Source organism: Triturus cristatus, chromosome 3_1 (assembly GCF_964204655.1).
Source record: "Triturus cristatus chromosome 3_1, aTriCri1.1, whole genome shotgun sequence".
Classification (NCBI taxonomy): domain Eukaryota; kingdom Metazoa; phylum Chordata; class Amphibia; order Caudata; family Salamandridae; genus Triturus; species Triturus cristatus.
The window spans coordinates 154,872,121-154,893,734 of NC_140583.1; the positions used below are offsets into that span (position 1 = coordinate 154,872,121).

General features: G+C 42.9%; 1 protein-coding gene across 11 annotated transcripts in view; it reads left to right on the forward strand.

Moving 5' to 3' along the window:
- Positions 1 to 21,614, forward strand: part of ANO5 (anoctamin 5) — a 323,731-nt gene that overhangs the window by 205,411 nt on the left and 96,706 nt on the right. For 6 of the 11 annotated variants that reach the window (XM_085643607.1, XM_085643609.1, XM_085643610.1 and 3 more), the window contains 2 exons: positions 4,809 to 4,898; positions 6,359 to 6,581. In XM_085643607.1, coding sequence (XP_085499733.1) covers positions 4,809 to 4,898; positions 6,359 to 6,581 — 313 coding nt within the window. Of the gene's footprint in view, positions 1 to 4,808; positions 4,899 to 5,356; positions 5,432 to 6,358; positions 6,582 to 21,614 lie in introns of all 11 variants that reach the window. The other 5 variants (XM_085643617.1, XM_085643615.1, XM_085643608.1 and 2 more) reach the window with 1 other exon arrangement.

Below are 21,614 nucleotides of genomic sequence, written 5' to 3' on the forward strand. Positions count from 1 at the left end.
GAGTGAAATGATGGATGGACTGATGAATTGATAAGTGCAAGGGTGAATGGATGGAGGGATGAGTGAAAGGCGGATTTAAGGATGGATGAGTGAATGAAAGGGAGGGTAGATGGACAAAAGGATGAATAGATGAGTGAAGGAGTGAAAGGATAGATGGATGAGAGAAAGTAGGGATGAGTGATAGGGTCAATGGATGGATTCATGAGTGGACGAGTAGATGGGTGGATGGATGGAAGGAAGGATGGCTAAGTAAAAGGGTCGATGGAGAGAGAAAGGGAGGATGGATGGATGACTGAAAGGGTGGATGGGTGGAAGGATGAGTGACTGGGGGGATGGATGAGTAAGTGAAAGGATGGCTGGATGGGTGAAAGGGTAAATGGCTGGATGGATGAGTGAATGGATGGATGGGTAGAAGAGTGGATGGATGAGTGTACAGATGGATAGGGTGAAAGGGTGGATGGATGGATAATGGATGGATGGATGAAGAGATGGATGAGTGTAATGATAGATGGAAGGATACATGATGGATAGGTTTGCAAATGGTTGAATATGTTTGGACATGGCTGGGCTTACTTATATACTATTGCGCCACCTCCTCTGATGTGTCTGTAAAACTTACCTATTGTCCTGACGTTTTGTCCTGAATTTTGACCTCCTGTCCTGAATTTGTGTCCTGAATTTTGACCCTTTGTCCTGAATTTTTACACTCACCGTCCTGAATTTGCACCAATGCCAGTTGGTCACCCTATGAGGCGTGTCACGTTGAACACTTTGTTAGAATGTTTCTTTTTCCACCATCCGTCTTGGAACGCCTGCGTCGGAGCTCTACCGCATTCAATGCCACTTGGCCTACGGAAAAGAAAATGAAGACCAGAGGATCGACTTCCCGGCATGCAAATAACAAACGCCCATCGAGAACGACCGTCTCCTGGTGATGAAGACAAAGAAAGAACTATTCTGACAGTGCCTTCAGGTGCGGAGCAAAGTTTGACTTTGACGCACATGATGTGTGCAATTTGTGCCCATCTCCAAAGCACAAAGAAGAACCGTGTGCTGCCTGCACATCCTTCAAGAACAAGAAAACACATCAGACACAATGGGTTCAACGCCTTGCACACACCATGGAGCAGGTAGACGAGGCAGAACTTGCAGCCTCGGGCTGATACCGTGAGCACGCCTCAGTGCTGTAATAGGGACGAGAATATTCTCTATCCCAACATTGCATCCAGGCCACAACAAGGGGTCAGTTATGGCACTCTCCCGGCACCGAAAAGCAAATCAGCACCGACCGAGCCTTCGACTCAAAGGCTTCACTCTGTACCGCCAAACACATCGGCACCAAAGCGCGCCAAGCAAACACCCAAACAGACACTGGAACCGAACATACGCCCGGCCTCAAGCGGAACGGAACCCGATCAAACTTTGGATCCGTGGGCTGAAAAGCAGCGTACACACTCTTGTAAACAGAGTAAAATCCACAGCTGTGGGGTTTAGAAGCCACATACGGTTTCTAAGGACACCCCACCGGCGCCAACGAAACAAACTAATTTAAAACGCTACTATCCAATGTGCCTTATTCGGCGCAAACTCCGTTGCTAGGGGCATAAACACATCTGTTATGCTGCTAGGGGCATAAACACATCTGTTATGCTCCGAAGACATGCATGGTTACGCACTTCCGGGTTTAAACCTGAAGTACAGCAGCATATTCTAAATGTCCCTTTTGATGGGGACCACCTCGTCGGGCCAGCTGTAGACACTTGGCTGGAAACAATCAAAAAGGACACCAACACTGCCAGGTCAATGAGTTTTTTACAGACCACAACGCAAAAACCGACCTTGCGGAGGTACCAAGGTAGAGAAGTGGCAAGATCTTCTACTACAGAAAATACTGCCCATCAGCACCAACAATGGCAATACCACCAGCAAGGGCGTCGCTACTATCGTGGAAGCTAAAAAAAATAAAGGCCAAGGGAGAGGCATCTGCATCAAGGGCACCTTCATCACCCAGGAAAACGACCTACCCACGCTACTCCCACTGTGTTGCGGATATGCTCTGGTTCCAGTCGGATGCCTGGGAATATTTTGCCAATGAGGAATCTGCATTTAGATTAAGAATCCAACAGAAAGAGCATTACTAGAGGTAAGTAACTTGTTGTTCTAGAATTTACCCAGGCAGATATAGGACGTACAGATTGTAATCCCATCTAGGCCTTTTCAGAGACAAGTTGAGTAAAGCCATCACAGTGGAATAGCTCTTGTCATTATTTCACTGTGACAACACACTAGCCCCAGTATGTAGCATGTCCTATTTTTATATATTAACACCCTGTCCTCTGGGCTTGCAAGACACACTTAAGAGGTAACCTCTGAATATATAACATCAGGGCACTTTTGTCTGCCATTTGTCCCTGCAGTGCATTTAAAACGCATCCCAGCTAGAACAGTGGTTATCGTGGCAGACATACACTTTTCTTTATATGCTGGCCATGTAAACACATACTCCAGCCCAAATATGATATTTAATATCATAGGTGCATTTTCAGCACTATTTACACTTGACTTATGGGGTCGCTAAATATTCCAAACGTGCAGTTTTGTTTCAGTGGGGATGGACAGGTGCCTTACTGCTATTTAGCAGTGGTAAAGTGCACAAGTCCTAAAGTCAGGTTAGTGAAAACAGAAATGCAAAAATGAGGGTACCACAACAAAAAGCAGATCATTTCTTACAATTACCATACTCAATACATTTTCCTGATAGGCTGATTCTTAAACTGTATATTATTTTGTTAGAAGTATTTGTAGTAAGCTTTTATTGTTTTAAGTTAATAAAAACCATCACAATATTACCATTTACACAAACTTGCGTAAAAACATTTAAAATTCTAGTAGGACTAACGTGTTTGCTAATTGTCTCACAGAATTGCTGTCTACACAAAACTTCATAAAACATGTAAATATTAGCAAGTATAATACGTGATTGCTGATTGTCTCTAAAAACTGTGGTCGCGACACAAAGAACACCCTGATCTATAGTTATGACTTGAACCTTCTGGTTTCCTATTCATTTTTTCTAATAATGTGAGACACAAACATCAAAAAGGCATACTGAACATAGTCCGCTATAGTCATGTTGGACATAATCAACTACAGTCGTAATCACTTATAAAAAGGGGCATAGCTGTGTCATTGGGGAAGACTTCTATTGATTAGATCAGTGCAGCGTTGGTTTCCTGCTTAAGGGCCATTGAAGTATTGGTTATTGGACCACTGACGAGTATTTAAAGTGCCACAGTGCTAGTAAGCGCATCCATCATGTAGTTTTAGTCATTACAAAGTGCAGCAGTGCTGATAAACTCGATTAGAGCCTCTCTAATTTAAGTTGGTTAAGGCAAAATAATCTTTATTAAGTAGTTTTCTGTGAAGTATCAAATTTCATTAATTTACAATTAATCTGGGGGGCTAGGGGATCGAGGCTCTTTATTATAGCAAAGAAGATAATTTGGATAGTTGATACCGAGAGTATGATAATAAGCTTATCTTTCTTGAACAGACTTTTCTTCCTGTTTGCCTTTTCCATGGATTCACACAGTTTTATTTACTTCAATATGCGCTAAACTCAGGTGTGAGAAGGTGTCAAAGTTGCATCTTGTTTGGATTTTTTCAAATGCAGGTTTTGCACTTCCCTTAAACGGGCCATCAGTACTAGGGGCTAAATGAAAAAAGAAAACCAGGGGATGTTTACCAACTGGGTTGTCTTATCACTTTTGCCAGTATAAAAAAAATTCAGGATTACATCAAAAATTAATGTGCCAAAAATTGATTGGAATGATTCATTACTTTCGGTGACAAGGTCTTCATAATGTGAAAACGTATAGGATTTCAAAAGGGTTTGGGTCACAAAGCTTCGAGCTCCCACGCCATCTTCAAGGTCTACTGAAAAGGCCCCTTTAATGATTTTTGTAATCAAGATAGCTTAGCCCTTTGTCATGTGTTTAATAATTGAAGGTTGAACCCGAGTTCTTGTTTTATTCAATGACTTGTCAATATAATAACTACTGATACGATAACCACTGACTGCGTATTGTATTAAGGCTCGTCTTGCCATTGTAGCTAGATGTCAATCATATCGAAGAATTCAAGTTTCTGTTCTATTGGTTGTTCACCATTCAGCTCTGCATCTGTAGTCCTGTATCTCCAATTGAGCTTACTAGTAATGGTTTGATCATGCTTTCAACATGTTGTAGCTAAAAAAAGTAATTATTATGTGGATCTTCAATGGAGTAATTAGAGATTCAATAAAGAAAATGTTATCCCTGTAGGGCTACTTCACTTTAGATCATCTTAATAGCTTTAAACATGCATGCATATGAAGAGAACATTGAACATTGTCTGTTTGAGAATAAAAGACCAAAAATTGTTAACGCTAACCATGATACTTAATGCACATGTGATGACTTCAGAATGATGAGGCAATAAACTGTTTATTCTGTATTCCCTAGAGCAGTCTCTTATTTTATATTATATGAGCCCCATGAAAATACCTTAAAAACTGACCTGTTGTGATCACTTTAATTGTTTTACATTGGAAAGCGAAATGGATGTGTTTGATGTGGCATAGCTGATTGAGTTGCGGGCGGGGGTTGGTACCGTCTTCCTCTTAATGTGTTTAGGTCAAAACCTTTGTGCTCGATAGCAGACACTCTTTCTCAATAAGTGGCTGTAATACCAAGGGGAAGGCATAGCATTTTGATTACTAGTTAGTAATGCAAGTCTTTTATTTCATATCCTACTGCACTCTGTTTCAGCACTTATTAGAAATAGAAATGGTTATAAGAAGAAGCAAGCTAGGTGTTCTTGGGAGGCTGTTTCTATGCTGGATATCAGTTCTGTTTTGGGTAAGAACCGACTGAAAACAATATTCAGGGTGGTGGCACAGCACAAACTAAATTGTACTCACAGCAAGTCAGCGGAGATGTGGTGGAGTGTTTAATGGGGACAAAGTAGGCTCTTTTTGTCTTTGTGAAAGTTCAATACATCCTTTGGATAATCATTTGAGGGTCTAATAAATGTCAAGAATGATGAAACTTCACTTAGAAATAAGGTTGTGGTGCTGTCTAAGCAACTGACCAGCACAATGATGGATATGTCCCCTGGTGATTCATTGGAATACCTCTAAGCGGATCCCTGGGTCATGTCCTGGCCCAGCCAAGCCGGCCGTATACAACCATTGTTATGTATGGATCCATTTTGGATGGATAAACTTTCACATAGTACATAGGAGTCTCCAGACGTCTGAATGTGGCACATTGACAAACAGCTAATGATGATCTGTGTGCTTACTTCACTATTTCAGGAGGATGAACCTTATTTGCCACTTACTAGCAAAGCTGCTAGGTTCTGTTTCTCGGGAGCCACGGTGTTATTCTGGGTGAGAATTCTTTCGAACTAAATCGCTTTTCTACTGTGACTTGGTATCCATTATTTGGCAATTTTCTTCTGTATTAAATTACTATTGCATGGCTGTGCTTCTGTGTACTGGCCTTGTTAGTATAGCTGAGAAACTCCAATACCTGCGTAAACCAGCTCATCACTGGGTATTGTTGGTCATTTAGTTCTGCTTATATCTTGGAATATGTTTCCAAAATCATTGGCAATGGAAATTCAGTTGTCTTAAAATCAACTATGTAAACCCTTTGTTTTTCTTGTCTTCAACATCATTAAAGTTGAAGACAAGCATTCCAGATGTAATCATAAATGTGTCTCTCTCGCTCTCTTTCGCGCTCTCTCTCTCTCTCTCTCGCGCTCTCTCGCTATATATATATATATATATATATATATATATATATATATATGTGTGTGTATATGTATATATATATGTGTGTGTATACATATTGTGTTTTACCCTAAGCATGGTAGTTTTGGGCCAATGATTGTAAAGGCAAGCCATTTGTTTAGGACTACATGTCCTAAAAGTAGGTTTAACATTTCAATAAGGATACATTCTGAAATAAACTCAACACGTTTTATTGTTAAACATTTTCTCCTATGCCGTAGCAAAGTGTTCTTTGGTGAATACCAAATAATATTTTTCTACATCTCTATTGGAAAAGAGGATGCTTCTGCTCGGCATCTTCTCGAGTCTGCACTACCAGCAGACAAAATCTTGCCATACTGGGACTATTACTAATTCCTCAAGCTGCAATATTTAAAATTGTTAGAAATGCTGTATAGTCAAATCCAAAACCTTTAACATCAAATGGCTTACCTGTGAGACTGATGTGTATTGCATGCTTCTTGATGCGGGATACCATGTATTATTTTATGTTTGTTTCTAATCTGTAACCTCCTTCATTAGATCTCTTTGATCATAGCTAGTATGATAGCAGTGATCGTGTACCGTCTCGCAGTCTATGCTGCATTTGCCAGTATTATGGAGAACAATGAAAGTCTCGAGCCCATAAGTGGACTCTTGACGCCGCAGTTGGCAACGTCTGTCACCGCATCATGCCTGAACTTTGTCATCATTATGATCCTGAACTTCTTGTACGAGAGAGTGGCAATCTGGATTACTGATATGGGTATGTTCATTTTATGGCTTAACCCTTCTTTGTGTTACATATTGTAAGTGGCACTTCATTTCTTGTGTGGTTACCTATCGGGATTCTCGGTTTGTAATTGTTGTTGTTGTGGTTGGTTGGTGAAACATTCAAATGATTCGATGGACATTTCAGTTTCCATGGATATGTTTACATACATATAGAGGTAATGGAAGTTTGTGGAATTTTCTTAAGGTATAGTGCAAAAAAGAATGCTTTGAAGAATGTCAAATAACTCCCAATTGCAATATATATTTAAAGTGGCGTTCTAGTGGAACACATTTAAAACTAGATTACGGTGTAACAGAGCAAGGTTAAAAATACATGTACAAAAACTATTCCTGAAGTTCCACTTTCAACTTTTCCCTAGTTTGTTTTCGTTAATTAGAGACATAGGATCGGTATAACTTGGTCTCTTTGTTTTAGATGACTCTTCATTGCTGTATATGCCTCTTGTAGTTACGGTGTATCATCCTTCAAGGAAGCATACATCCAATCAGTCTATTCACCTCTTGCAAATATCACTGGACTTAATGCCCAGCACCACACATCAAAGATCAGCACCCTATGTCAAGGTTTTTATTGACTCCTTACCTACTCTGTACACTCTGGGGATGGTTGTATATCCTGATTTGTTTTATGCTTCCATCTGCAGAGCTAACATAATTTGCTGGTAAATGGCTGTGATAAGCCTAAAGAAATAATGAATGCCAACAATACATTTGTACCCCTATCCAAATCAGCCAAATGTGTTGAATTGATTGGACTGTTTAGAAGAGACCAGTTCCTCCCTCCCTGAACAGTTTCTGGAGATGTTAGTTTCTCTTTGTCTCTAGCACGGTCTTATGTTCCTTTATTAATGTAAAGAGGTTCTGTAGGTACTAAACGAGGAAAGAGTTCCCCAAACCATCACAACAAATACAGCAGTGATATTGAGGAAAGGAATCTAATGGCATTTAAGCTGTTTAGTGAGTCTTGTAATCTCCCTGGTATGGTATTTGGGGGAATGGCCTTTATCATCTATCATAGATGCAAGGAGTGGCAATTGTCTTGCGCCTGTTTTGGATGTCAAAGGGATTAGGTTGAGATGTTTACAGGGAAGACTTAACCCAACTCAGAGTGCCTGCAATAGAAGCTTAGTCTCTGTCATTTATTTCAAAGAGATCTAATATTCCTATAAACAGCTCCACAACTTTGAAATCTGCATCAAAACAGTCATCAACTCCTGCTTCAATGTCGAGTGAGCTAAACACTCAATGGAGCTGCCTGGACAGCCTGTTTTAGGCAGAGGAAAATGTATATGCACCACCACCCAGGACACCAACACATTTAAGGAGGTCATATCTGAGGAATTCGGAACTTTTCCTTTGTTAAAAAACACATTGGTCTCAAGATACTTGTTCTACAGCTCCACTACAGTCACCAGCATTCTCACCTTCACCACAGTAGTCCCCACACACTGGATTGGGCCAGGAGAATAAAATGGATCCTTACAATGAGCCTATCTCAAATGATGAGGGAGATGATATCTATACAGTTATAGCGTGGACCCCCTGGATAATCCCTACCCAATGAAGGATTCACCACTAAATGACACGAGCATATTTGTAATGTATTTCCAGAGATGCATGACATGCAGTCATCTAGAGAGCTTCAGATCTCTAAAAGGGAGCATTGTAGAGATAACGGTTGGTTCAGTTCCTGCTCCTACTGAAGAGCATGATCAAGTGTGCAGCAGAAAAACTCAAGAACTCTATAATAACAACGGTGGTAACCCTGAAGGTCCCAAAGAAGCTTAAGGTGACAATGGAGGACCCCTTGTGTATTAGAGGCCACATACCACCAGACACTTTGGTGGTGGACACCACCAGGAAGCGCGCCTAGGAACTGTGGAGGCTCCAGCACCAGGCGAAGAGCGCCAAAAGATATATGATGAAGCCAAGAGGGTAGTGGTAGGAAGAGCACACAGTGTTCCATCACCAACTCTGTGGACTTACTCTCTAGGTTCGTAAGGAGACAGACCAGCTGGTGAGACCTCTACCAGAGGACAACTGCAATAGAGGCAAGCAGTCTGTACATGAAGAAAAGATAATGTCTAGTGCCAGCATGAAGTGCTTTCTGGCTGGCTCAGTATCTCAGGCTTCCAACCACATGTACAGTGCACCTCATTAGTATTCTTTTTGATAGAGACCTCCTATTTGGGCCTCAAATTAACTTAATGCTAGACAAAATCAAGATGGACAAAGACAGTGGAAGTTCTGATAACATTTCAAACACAAATCAGCAGGCCTGGTTTTCGGCATTACCAAGAGAGAGGAGGTGTAAAGGCTTCAGCAATAACACAGCTTCCAGCAGGAACAGTCCTTTCAGGAGAGGCAGCCTTCCATGACATTCGCTATAGGAGGCTTCAAAGGCAACCACCAAGGAAAGGGTATTGGAGCCTAAGTAAAGGGCACCTCTACCTTCAAGCAATGACCTGCCTCTTGTTTCCCCCAATAATGCAACGCCTGGTGGGGAAAAATAATGTACCTTCCACAGTGGAAATTGCTTCCTAGATGGCGGCCAATTTTCTTCAGCTTAATTCCAGTAAAACGTAAATTCTTCTCTTTGGGAAGGCACATGCAGTCTGGTCCATTAACTGGCGGCCATCTAAATTGGGACAGATCCTACCCCCCAAAAAAAGTTACAAATCTAGGTGTATTCTTAGATTACAACCTTTCCATGAATGAGTATGTCAGTTCAATCTCTGGGACATGTTTTGGTGTGATGCACATGCTCAGAAAAGCCTTTCATTGGGTTCCTTTGCAGACCAGGAAAATACAAGTCTAGGCACTGAAAGTGAGCTCATACACAACAAGGGACCTGTTCAAATGGTGATGCTAATACTCAAGTCCCTTCACGTCCGTTATAAATCATTCGAAAAATCTATTGGGCCAGAGGTTACACCTATACCGTCTGTATTACTGGGACCCGGATCACCATTTTTAAACAATTAAAAACTGTCTGTTGCGTTCATTCTAACTAGTGTCTCCCACGGTCAAGCCCATCCTCTCGTGGTGTGACCCGCTCAATTGAGCAAAAGAAATTGTGAAAAAGAATGTGAAAAAATGAGGGAGGATTGGCGGTGCCTCACGGAAGTAACACCAAGGGAGAGAGCAGGATGGTACTCGCCTGCTTCCTCAGGTTCTCATCAGCAACCACCAATCCTTAACAAAACTGTGATAGTGAAAGAAAAAAATATATATGAACAAGGTGCTAGGGTGTGGTATCAATTGCTGCCTCTGCACCAGGTAATTTATCTCAGTGTGCGGCAGAGTCAACCCAAATAAAATTGGGACTACGGGGACAGTGCTATTGCTCCGCTCGTCCCAAATTAAAACCGAGCTAGATCACACGGGCTTTTTAATTTTATTCAATGCTGTGTGTCTGCTCATTAAAAACCAAAATGTTTCATTGCCAAGGGAAAACTCACGGCAATTTCTTCAGGGCGTGGTTCGATCACTGCACCCTGCACCAATGCTTCTCTGTTTTAATATTCCTACGGGAGACACAGATAAGAACACAACCGCAACATGATCAAAAGGCACATGATTACACATTCTAAAATTGTCTCTTTGTGGATGCCCCCCTCCATATTGTCACAATAATTACCGGGATACTGCCCCGCTTGGGCATACCTGTACCCTTATGCACTTGTGAGTATTTGCGCGTATTTTGTGTGCCTGACCATATGCACAAAACATCATCTATATATCTCTTCCAGAGGACAATGTTCCTCTGGAAGAGATTGGTGTCAGGGTTGATGTACTGAGCCTCGAACTGGCCTACATAAATGCAGGCCAGACTGGGAGCGAATGTAGCCCCCATCGAGGTACCGGACACCTGTAAGTACATCTGGTCCTTGAAGGCAAAGAAGTTTTGAGTCACGGCAATTTCTATGCATTGTAAAACAAATGTCTGAGGAGTGTCATAAAACCACTTGCATTCCCCCAGGGCGCGTGCTGCTGCCACCAGTGTTGCTTCCTGGGGGATGCTAGTGTACAACGATTCTATGTCTATAGTTACTAAGAATTTGGTTATGCGGGTCGTATACTCCATCCTCCAATATTCTTAGCACATCGGTAGTGTCTTGAACATAAGATGGTTGTGTGATGACACATTCTCTCAATAAATAGTCTGAAAACTGAGAAGGGTTCCAATAATGACTGAATCCCCGAAACTATCGGACGCCCAGGAGGTGGTCGCTGAGCTTTGTGGATTTTGGGCACTATATAAAATGCTGGCACCCTTGGTTTCAAGTTAATCAGGAATACAGCCTCTTTATACGATAACCATTTCTTTTCCTTGGCTTCTGTGACTAACTGAATAATGGTTGCCTGTATTTCTTTTGTAGGGTCCCTGACAAGTGGTCTGTAATTGTGACGGTTTCCCAACAGTCTAGCCACTTCAATTTCATAGTCCTCAGTGTCCATCACCACCACCACCCACCCTTATCGGCCGGTTTGATGGTGATGGCAGCATTGCTCTGTATAGTCTTTAACGCCCGTCAGTCTCGACCACTCATATTACTATGTGTGATACCCTTCGTATTTTGCTCCAGACCTGAAATGACCTACCAAATTGTTGGTTGGACAAAACTGTGAGGGGCAACGTAGGTTAGTCGAGAAAATAGAGGGGTTATCCTGTTCTTTACCCTCCCAAAACTTTTTTTAAGTTTAATCTTTCTCATGAGGCCATACAGTTCACCCCGGAGTTTAAAACCATCATGTTTAGGGGTGGGGACATATCCTAAACCCTTATTAAATACCCTCAGCTCATCCTCAGTCAATCGATGTTGTGAAAGATTAACCACAATGTTCCTGTCACTTACGGCTAGAGGGGTGTTCTGCCCCTGCTGCGTGTAATTCTTGGGGAGAACGTCTGCCATGTTGAATTCTGATTCTGGCGTGCACGGCCTCGCCCTCTACCCCTGTGACTTGCCCCTCTTTGGTCTGTGGGGCGTGGGGGTTGTTGACCTAAAAAAAAACCCTAAAGAGAGCCCCTAGATCCTCATTTAGTTCTATCTTGGGGATTTAATCTCACTCTCTGGTTAGAAGTAGATGGTTGGGCACTATAATCCTCGTCCTCACTACTCGTGTTCTCAAAATCCCAATTGTTAGGGGTCCTCCTGCCCTGTCGTCGCCCACCTCTAGGTCCCTGCGGTTGTAATGTCTGTTCTGGGACTTGTTGGTAATATTGATCTTCTACATATGGAAATGCCCACTCGTGGCTGAATCTATCTAAATTTCGTTTCAATCCTTTGATTTTTTGATTGACCATATATGTCTGATATTCCCCTAGGTCACTTGGGATCTTAGCCAGTTGTACTTTACTATCCGCAATGGTAGTGTCAGCTTTATTTGTTTCCTCTATCTCTAGAATCTGTTTCAAAAGTTCTTCACTTAACCTCTTAACCGTATTAATAATGAGGACAAGCCAATCCCGGGTGCACTTATTGGCTATGTAGCTCCAGTCCACCTGGAATTTCCTGTCCTCCAAAAAGATTTTGGGCTCAATACGGACCAAAAGGCTTGCTGGTGCTGCACCTGCCCTCAGATACTGAGTCATTAACGCTCCATGAAGTGCAATTCTGACTTGGCGTTTCCTGATATTGGACAGCTTTTCCCATTCATCGCGGGCTGATGACGTCCCGCTTAAAGGAGCATTGGGCAATAATGATGGACCCGAGAGAATAGATGCTATATGGTCATCAGTAAAGGCATAACAAAACATGTCCATACTCTAATACTTATGATCAAAAGGGAATTTACGAAAAAAAGTGACAAAGGTGAGGGGGGCCCCTTGAATGATAGATCAGTGCCAAATGATATAGCAAATACTGTTATCACAGACAGTATTTATATGAAAGTGAGCTGCCTGGTCTATGGAAACTCCCTTATGGTCTCACTGAATGAAGGCCATTTCTATAAACGTCAGGTTGTGCAGAACACGCCTGCCCACCTTGTCTGCAACCTTCCTCCTTGGTCTCCTTCTGAACCTTTATTAGGTTCCCTGAATTGGCTTCAGTAAAGAAGCATGCTCTTTTCAAACTTCTTTTGTTTTCACATCTTTGCAAGGGAATGGTCTATGCTATCGCAAAAACAAGCTGCTGCTATATATCCCAGTTCACCAGCGAATTATTACTGTTGTGTCTTAGTCATGTTCGTACAGCTAGGCATGAGGGCTGCTCTTTTTCTTTCTTGGCCCTCAAACACTGGAACCAGCTACCCCTGCAGTTACTTTCTTGTCCAGACCTGCCTTCATTTAAGAAATGTCTGAAAATATAGTGCTTAATCTTTAATATTCTCATCGAACTGTGACCTGTATGGGAGGCTCGAGCGCTGAGAGATCCCCTCACGGTTGATTAGTGCGCGCTCAACAAATCTTTCAAATCAAAATCATGGAAATATTCTTGGACAAGTGTTCCTATCAATCGTCCAACAGGGATATTGGCTGAAATTCCATGCCACATCACCAAGTATTTCATGTTGCAGTCAGGAACATCAAAAACTGCTTTAAGGGTACCATAGAACCTGTTCCACTACGCCAAAGAAGACGAAGAGTATATTTGCTATACCGATTCCAAAACCAAGGCCACAATTGACTTTTCAGAATGTCAGAGTGCTTCAAGACAACCACCTTGTAAGATGTCTGCAGGGATCATCACATGGCAACCCTCTAGATAGGGAACGGTTGCTTCAATATTCCCATCCAGCCGTAGCATCATTGCTGCCTCACATTTGTGGACAACACTTCCAGCTCATTACTACGGTTTATAGTCACCACAGTTTTCAGGATATTTACCAAATGCCTAGTGGCAGTCACGGCACATCTGTGACTCCATGCCATTCATGTTTTTCCAAATCTGCAGGACTAGCTGATAAGGATCAACAGCTATCATCAATGGCTAGCATAAACTTAGAAATTGGTGTTGCTCCTACACAGATTGGGATTTTGCACCGAATGCCCAAAGAAATCTCATCTCTTGCTTCAACAAATACAACCTTTTTGGTAGCCTTATTGAATGCAATCAAAGACAAAACATTTACCAATCAAGGAGGGGAGATGGTGTTTTAAAGGCTGTTTCCCTGCACCAGATGCCTTTTCTTCTGCCATTGAGAAAGACTATTAAACTGTTGGTGGTAATGGCATCTTGCTAACGCAAGGAGATGATGGACGGAGCGCTGAAACTTTTCAGACACTCACCATGTGCATCTGCAAAGACAAATAATACATATGATATGAGTATCCACTACTACATAGTGCATTGAAATAACTAGGTTTTCAATTGTTTTCTGAAAGTTAGCATATTCGACTGGCATCTAAGGTACAAGAGAAGCTGTTTCTAGAGCTTGCAGATGAAATTTATCAAGCTTCTACTCCCCACAAAGCAGTATAGATTCTTGGTACCCAGACTGTTTTGGAATTTGCTGACATAAGACATCCTCCGGGGGCATACCAGGAGAATTTATTCTTTAGGTAGGCTGGACCAGTAAGATAGAGTGCTCTATGCGCAGTACAAAGCACCTTGAAAGCCACTCTTTTTTTTAACTGGAGACAACAAAGATCCTCCAAAACCTTTGAAATACGAGTCACATTCCCTGATGTTTATAATGAGCCATGCAGCAGCATTCTGCACTCTTTGCAGTTTTTTTTAGAGATCCTTGCTGCATGCCCAAATAGAGGGCTTGCAGTAATCTAATCTTGATAAGACCACGGAGAGAACGATATAGGGCAGGATTTTCCTCAGTATAGTTAACTGGTAAAAGCAGCTCGAGATCAGTTTATTTGTCTGTTCCGTAAAAGTGAGTATAGAGTCAAAAATTACCCCAAGGGTTCTCACTTTAGGAACTGGGGTGAAAAGAGGACCCAAGGACTGAGGCCACCAGGAATCCGTTATTCCAGAAGGTAGTTTCCCTGCCAAATAGGAGTACCTCTGTTTTTTTTTTTCAGAGTTCAGTTTGAGGCAGTGACTGCACATCATACTGACCCCCACTCTCAAACAGCTATTAAACCACTGCACCACCTTGCATTGAAATAGTTTCAAATGCTTGCCTTTATATGTTCATACTACAGGAGTATCTGTCCTGGCAATGGTCACAAGAGATGGGTCCGTAGTCCGATCCAGTGCTTGTAGAGCCCAGAGTTCAGGACAATTTAAAAAGGTGGAACAAAAAGGTGGAACAAGAACTTTTTACTGGGCAGCCCATATGTCGACCCTTAGCCACAGGCTACAATTTTCACAGATGTTTCCCTCACAGGTTGGGGAGCACATTTAAACAACCTACGCATTCAGGTTGTTTTGTATATTTTAATTTTCCATCGGAAAATCTTCATATTGACAGATAATGACTGCAATATATTACATTCAGAAACAAAGGGCCACTCGTGTTCAGTTTTGAACAATGGCACAAATAATGTGGCATTGGGCCAGGTTTTGCTTGCAATGGAACATATACGGGTGTGGACAATGATTTTTCACACCATAAAAGCAGCATCAAACAGGAGTGAGAGCTGAATGTTTCATAATTTGTTTCAGACATGGGGATGCCTGTCAATCTATTCAACACTCTAGAATACCTAAAATGCCCTGGCTTCCCTCCAGGTACCCATATAGACCATCCATAGCAAATGATATGGAGGCGAATTGGTCAGAGAAATTTGCCTGCACTTTTTCTCCAATGCTTCTCATTCCGTATGTAATTAAGACAATGAGAAATATATCCATGAGTCTTATTCTTAATTGCTCCAATATGAGTGAGGCAACCATGATACTTAGTGCTACTGGACATGTCAAGTTGGCCACGCAAGAATTTACCCATTAGGGAGATCGGACAATGAACTTGATCGTAAAGTTTGGATATCTTTAATTTCCTGATGTGTGTATGCTCATTTTATGGGACACTCGTAGGCTACTAAAAGAGCTTGTTGTACCATAAAATGGAAAAGATTTATACACTACCCCACAGTAGTGTTTAACATCCTCTGTAGGCTTCACTACAACACATTATTTGTTATTCTTTAAATTTAGAAACAAGCATTTACAATGCAACGGTCTCGGCATTGTTAAAGTTAGAGCTATTGGCATTGCTCATGACAATGCCGTTTCTTTAAATGTTTTAAAAACAAAAACATAAACAAAAATAATGTCATGAGCAATGCCAATAGCTCTAACTTTACCAATGCCGAGACCATTGCATTGTAAATGCTTGTTGTAGAGGAAATAATGGCTCCTATGGTTGCTGGCTCGCCCACAGCTTGCGCCATCCGCATTTGTGGGCAGAAGCAAGAGCACCTGGATCTGCAGCTCCTTCCGTAGGCAGCTGCCAAGACAGCCATTGGTACGGGCTCCGATTCGAAGAACCCATTCGATCCCGAGGTGAGGTGACCATACCTGTCTCAGAGATGTAAGTGGCCTCCGGGGTGCCAGCACCCAGACGGGCAACTAGAGCCAAATTTCGGGGGGGGGGCTAAGTCTTCCAGCCATAGGCATAGTGGCTGTAAGAAGTGGTGAAAACGCAACAAAAACCTCATTAACGCGTAATTGGTCTTTTAAAGACCCGTGAAGTACTCAGGTGCGGCTGCAATTAGACGGACGGCAGCCCGCGAGGCTGTCTCAGCCAGGCTGACACACATGACGGGGGGGGGGGGGAGGCTGAAGCCCGGTGAGCCCAACTCTTAAATCTCTTTCAGTAATACATTAAGAGGGACATCTGCTGTATTTTAGTGGACTTCCCAAGCACAGGAACCAGAACAAAACCCTCCGGGGCTGCGCACGCTTCCTGCAGTCAGATGGTTTCGCAATCCGTGTAAGATTTACAGAGCAGTCTGGAGAGTCGCAAAGCACCGGAGGCACCGAGAGAAGGGCCTCCCGCGCGCACGGCCACCAAAGGACACGGCTTTGTTCCGCGTGCCAGGCTCCGGGCTGCAGCTGTGCGGGTCACAAGGCCTCGCGCTTGGACAGGGGTCTGCGGCTTCACTTGAGCACACCACTCAGCAGGTGGGGATGTGACGCCTTGGCCATAGCTGCCGACTTTGGAGCTAGGGAGCCAAGTTCGAGTCCAGTGGGCAAATCACAGAAAATCCCAGGGCCCGAAAACAACAAGAAGCTGACTTTCCTCCACTTTCGCTGAGCGTGCCACTTTGGAGCAGCCTTATGTGAGCAGAGCACAACGTAAATTAAGGTTAGTGGTACTGGAACGCACAACATGGACGTGCGTTCCAGCAACGGAAAAAACTAGTGACTGGTGATGCACTCTTGGTTACGTGCTGTCAGGTCAACAAGCACGTTTGCGTTTCAACATTAACAAGAAGACCCTTGGAGACCAGAGCAGCAACCGGACGAAGGGGGAGCGGACGAGCACACGACCGCCTTTCTCCGAGGCAGAGCAGAAATGCCTCGGAGAAAGGCAGCCTCCTTTTCGGATTCGGGGGCGTGTTTTGCTGTTGTCTCCTCCCTGAGACTTTTCGCAAAAAACACGCCCCCCGATCCGAAAAGGACGGGGCATGATTGTAGTGACGGGACCTCTTCTCCAATGGCTGGCCAGCATTTACGAGGCCAGCCAATGGAGAACAGGGCAGAAGAGGGGCGGGTTCAAGCCCCTCTTCTCCCAAGTCATTAAATCTCCGGACTTCCGGTCTGCCGACCGGATGGTCCCGAGACCTAAAAATGAGTCTAGCCTACTCCTCTATTGGACTCCATTTGACAGCTGTAGCAGCTTTGAATCAAAATAGACAACTTCAAAACATACTTAAGATCCCAGTGGTGGAAGCATTTATGGAGGGTCTTCAAAGACGTGTACCACCAAGAACACTGCCAGTAGATATATTTATTTTAACCAAATAAAGAATATATCTAACCATAATAGATACATAAAGGCAATTATAAAATCACAATAACCTAAAAATCCATTCACACTACAGTTTAGATACATGATACGCAATGCACTATATATAGACTATTTGTACATATTCAGTCACTACATATTCAATAGTTAAATAAATCAAGAAGGTAAACGGTTTCCAACGGAATGCAATATACCACAAGTTATAGCCAGGCCCCTCGGATTTTAACAACACATGTTTACACAGATGTGAATCTCCCCCAGCATGCGCAGAAACAGCACTGCTGTTCTTACTTGCTTAAAATGTGCTGCTCTTCAAATAGATACCAAAGGCTTTTTCCTAGGGAAGGTGTGTTAAGTGCAAAACATTATGACATATGTAATAGTCTGGGCAGAGGTTTTATCACACTCACATGGGCCTATGTATGGTGCTTTAGGCAGCCCAACCTTTGGGGAAGCAGATTAGAGGGAGTAATGAGTCCAGCCTAATCTTCGATAAAAACTGGCAGTGGTGGATGATGATAACCCAGGTCAGATACGGTTCAATGGAATTAAGTCTTTACCAGACAGTGAGCCCGAGATACTGGTTTCCGCATTTCATGCCCTTCCCTGGCAGCAGAAAGGCGTAATCAAAATGCATAATCAGAAATTCTGTTTAACCTACAAATCCATCTTAACAATTTATTCAAGGTGCATCAGTAATCCGGGGTGACCCAGAGCTGTGAGTTCAGACTTTATATATCTTAGCCAGGGAATCGTTTTCGAGTTGTCCAAGGATAGACAATCCCTGATTATCAGCCTATTAAGATTTGCCTCACACGAATACCAAATCGAGAGCCAGCGTTATAGAGGCCTGAGTTTGATGGTAGTTATCTAAGACCAAATTGCTCATGCATGGCATATGTTGAGAAGCTATGCAATACCCCCAAGCAACCGCCTAGCAAACTTGTTTTCTTCAAGCTCAATGGGGCCACAATTCCGATACCCCCAGATGTCACTGCGGTAACCTGTTGCTTAGACACACTTAGGTTTGTAAATATGGGTCAAGTCTTTTATTGGTTTCATACCTACTCTTAAAACTAAAATCCAGTGCCGACCCATATAATCTGGCTAGTGAAAGTCTTTTCAAAATAAGAGGAGCCCCAGGAGGACCTATCATCAATCATCTGTGTATAAAAGAGCTGGCAGTGGCCGAGAACCTACTCGAGGGGGGTCAAATTGTGCTCTCAACAGTGCTGCCTCCAGACCGTTGATCTAGATAGTGAATGAAAAGGGGGCCAGGATACACCCCTGTCTAACTTTTTAGGTGATGGGGAAACGTTTGGTGGAAATCTAACTGAGGCAGACCTATCCATATGGATGTCTGCCAAAAAGAGAGACCAGATGCAATGTCCACAACTTTGAACGCTTCACCCAATCTAAAGCTGATGAGGGATCCATAAAACCCAAGAAAAGAGTGCCCCTTTTGGCTAATGTGCATTTCTGAATCAAAAGGTACAAATTCATGCATTGACCAATGTGGCCAGGCCAGGCCTAAACCCGTACTTAGTCATTGATGCTGTTCTTCTCTTTGGCCCATCCAGATAGCCTTTTTAGGACCACCTGACCTAGGACTTTGACATTGGTATCAATGAGAGATATGGGCCTATCACATTTTGGATTTGCCTGATCACCCTTTTAAAATACTGGCACAATAATGGATTGAGACCAAGAACTTGGAGGGTCAACTGACACAGCAGCTTTTAAAATATTCATCAGCAAGGGTGCCCAGAGGACTACATCACTCGTAAAGTCGGCTGGCGCGACATCTTGGCCAGGAGCCTTATTACCAGCTATACGTCTAATAGCACATGTAACTTCAGTGATGGAAAGAAAAAAAAAGGCAAGGGGAGCTCATGAGCTTAGTACCAGTATCTGGAGTAGCTAACTCCATCCTATCCTCAAATGAGTAATTTTGAGACAGATGGTCATGTCATTTGTCTTCAGGTATCACAGTGGTCAAAGTAGGGTTTGGCTTCGTCAGCTAAATAAGGGTGATTTAGTACTCTCCAGAATGCTATGCAACCATTAGTCATGATCATTAACCAGCTGATCCCAAGCATCATCCTTAAGAAATGTCTTTCTGTCCATAACGACCCTATTGTAATAGGTTCTTTGCCCTGGATTTCATCCCCATTTCATTTTAGGGCTGTCTTTAAGGCATGATAGGCTTTATAGTATGCCTCGTTAAACCACCAAATTCTACTCAAGACCGAAGAAACTCTGCTGAGAACAGTGAGGGCAAATCTAACCCCTGTGCAGAATGCAGAAAAAGTAGTTAGTATGTCTAAACAAAATCCTGCAGAATTCCTTCAGAAGTATTCTGGTCCACCTCAGGAGTCTATCATGATCTGAAGTAATCAGATGTTGCAGGGAAGAGGCCGATGTAGGTCACTGGCACTGATATTTTAAGGCAAAGACCAGGGGGTTATGATCACTCCAACCTGTCCATTCGGTCCGATACTCCATCAAAAAACTGGTGTAACAAAGAAATCAGGATATGATCCAGACTTGATTCTCCCCCTCTTCCTACAAAGGTGTGAACTACCCGAGTGCTAGGTATAACCAGATTCTGGGAATGCATCAGCAAATTCACTTGGTCTCCTTGGGAAGAATGTTGAAAATGTGGGGATGGTGAATCATCTCTATCCAATAGATCCTGGAAAACAAAGCGGGGTCCTGAACAAGGATGGATTTTAAAATTGCCCATAATCACATTGAGATGCTCTTCGATAAATCTACACCTAGGAAGGTTAAGGAGTTCTTAAACTTCTCTATAACAGAGTTCAGATTGTAAATGACATCTGAGTGGGGAGAGTGACCATTGGAAAACTAGCCATTCATAATTACCATCAAGGAATTTTCTAAAAAAGTGATTAGGACCACCCCTACATATGGACAGTCTGTCTCCACCTCCGGTATAGATCAATTTAATGATTAAGAAATTAAAATACATAGGCCAGCCTTTGCTTGCTTGGAGGGAGATGGTATCGCTGGCCAGAAAAAAATGGCCAATGCCATCTAAGAAAGGGGTGGTTTTAAGGGACCAGGTTTCCTGTAGGGCCAATATGTGTAAAGATTTGATCAAATCCAGCCAATTTAGAACCCTTATCTTGGCTTTTATGTTCCATGGGAAAAGCCCAAGCTGATCACTGGTGTGAGGCACTGTGGGATGACCTACAGCGTTCTCACCTGACTTTGTCAGGTTGTGCCTGGGCTTAGAGGGAGGTAGTCAGTTTATCCCCTCAAGAGAATCAATGCTCTCAAACTTCTTTAAAAAAAAAAAAAGGTAAAAGAGGTAGTGTTCTCCCTAAGAGACTTAGAATAAGAGACTGGGGAACTGAGACGCCAAAGGATGATGGAAACTTCTCTACCGAGGGCCAGAGGAGATAAAAAGGGACAGACTGCCCCCTGGTGGGTTTACTGTGTGTGGCAAGGGAAACGTGGAGCACCTGGGGGTAATGGGAGCTAATCAACTCAGAGCTGGTCCCTGGCTTATAGAAAAACCCCAACGGGCGCAACCCAATACATGATTCATTTATCCCTTGGGAAGAAGCTAAAATTCTGACAGTAGCCCATCTGTTATTAAAATTCACCATATTGAAATCTCCCTTCAACATCTTGGGGCCTCGACATACCCACCCCACTCTTCAGGCCATATTTAGGTTTGTATGGATACTGGCATCGGCTCCTGTCATCATAGAAAACCAGTGGGATACTTTATTTTTAAGCTGTGAGATCCTCTCATAAGTGTTTGATTTGATTCTTGGCACATCCACTAAAATCAGGAGTACAATCAGGCGCAAGGTCAAAAAACTCATTGGTGGGGGGAAAACGCCAGGGCTCATCCCCGACGATTGTTCGGGATAAGCCCCAGTATTGGTGTGCGAAGCAGGGGCATGTTTTAACATCAAAGAATGAGACTTGAAGGGGTTATTAGGGTTACCAGTGTTAGATATATCAAAACTGGTATTCCTAACCAATTGGGAACCCCTTGTCCTGCACAAGAGGGAGTAGTGGAAATTCACATGGCGGTCATTTGTGTGGGTATAAGGGCCGTTTGAGTAGGAGGGTGCAGGCTGCTCCCATTGGC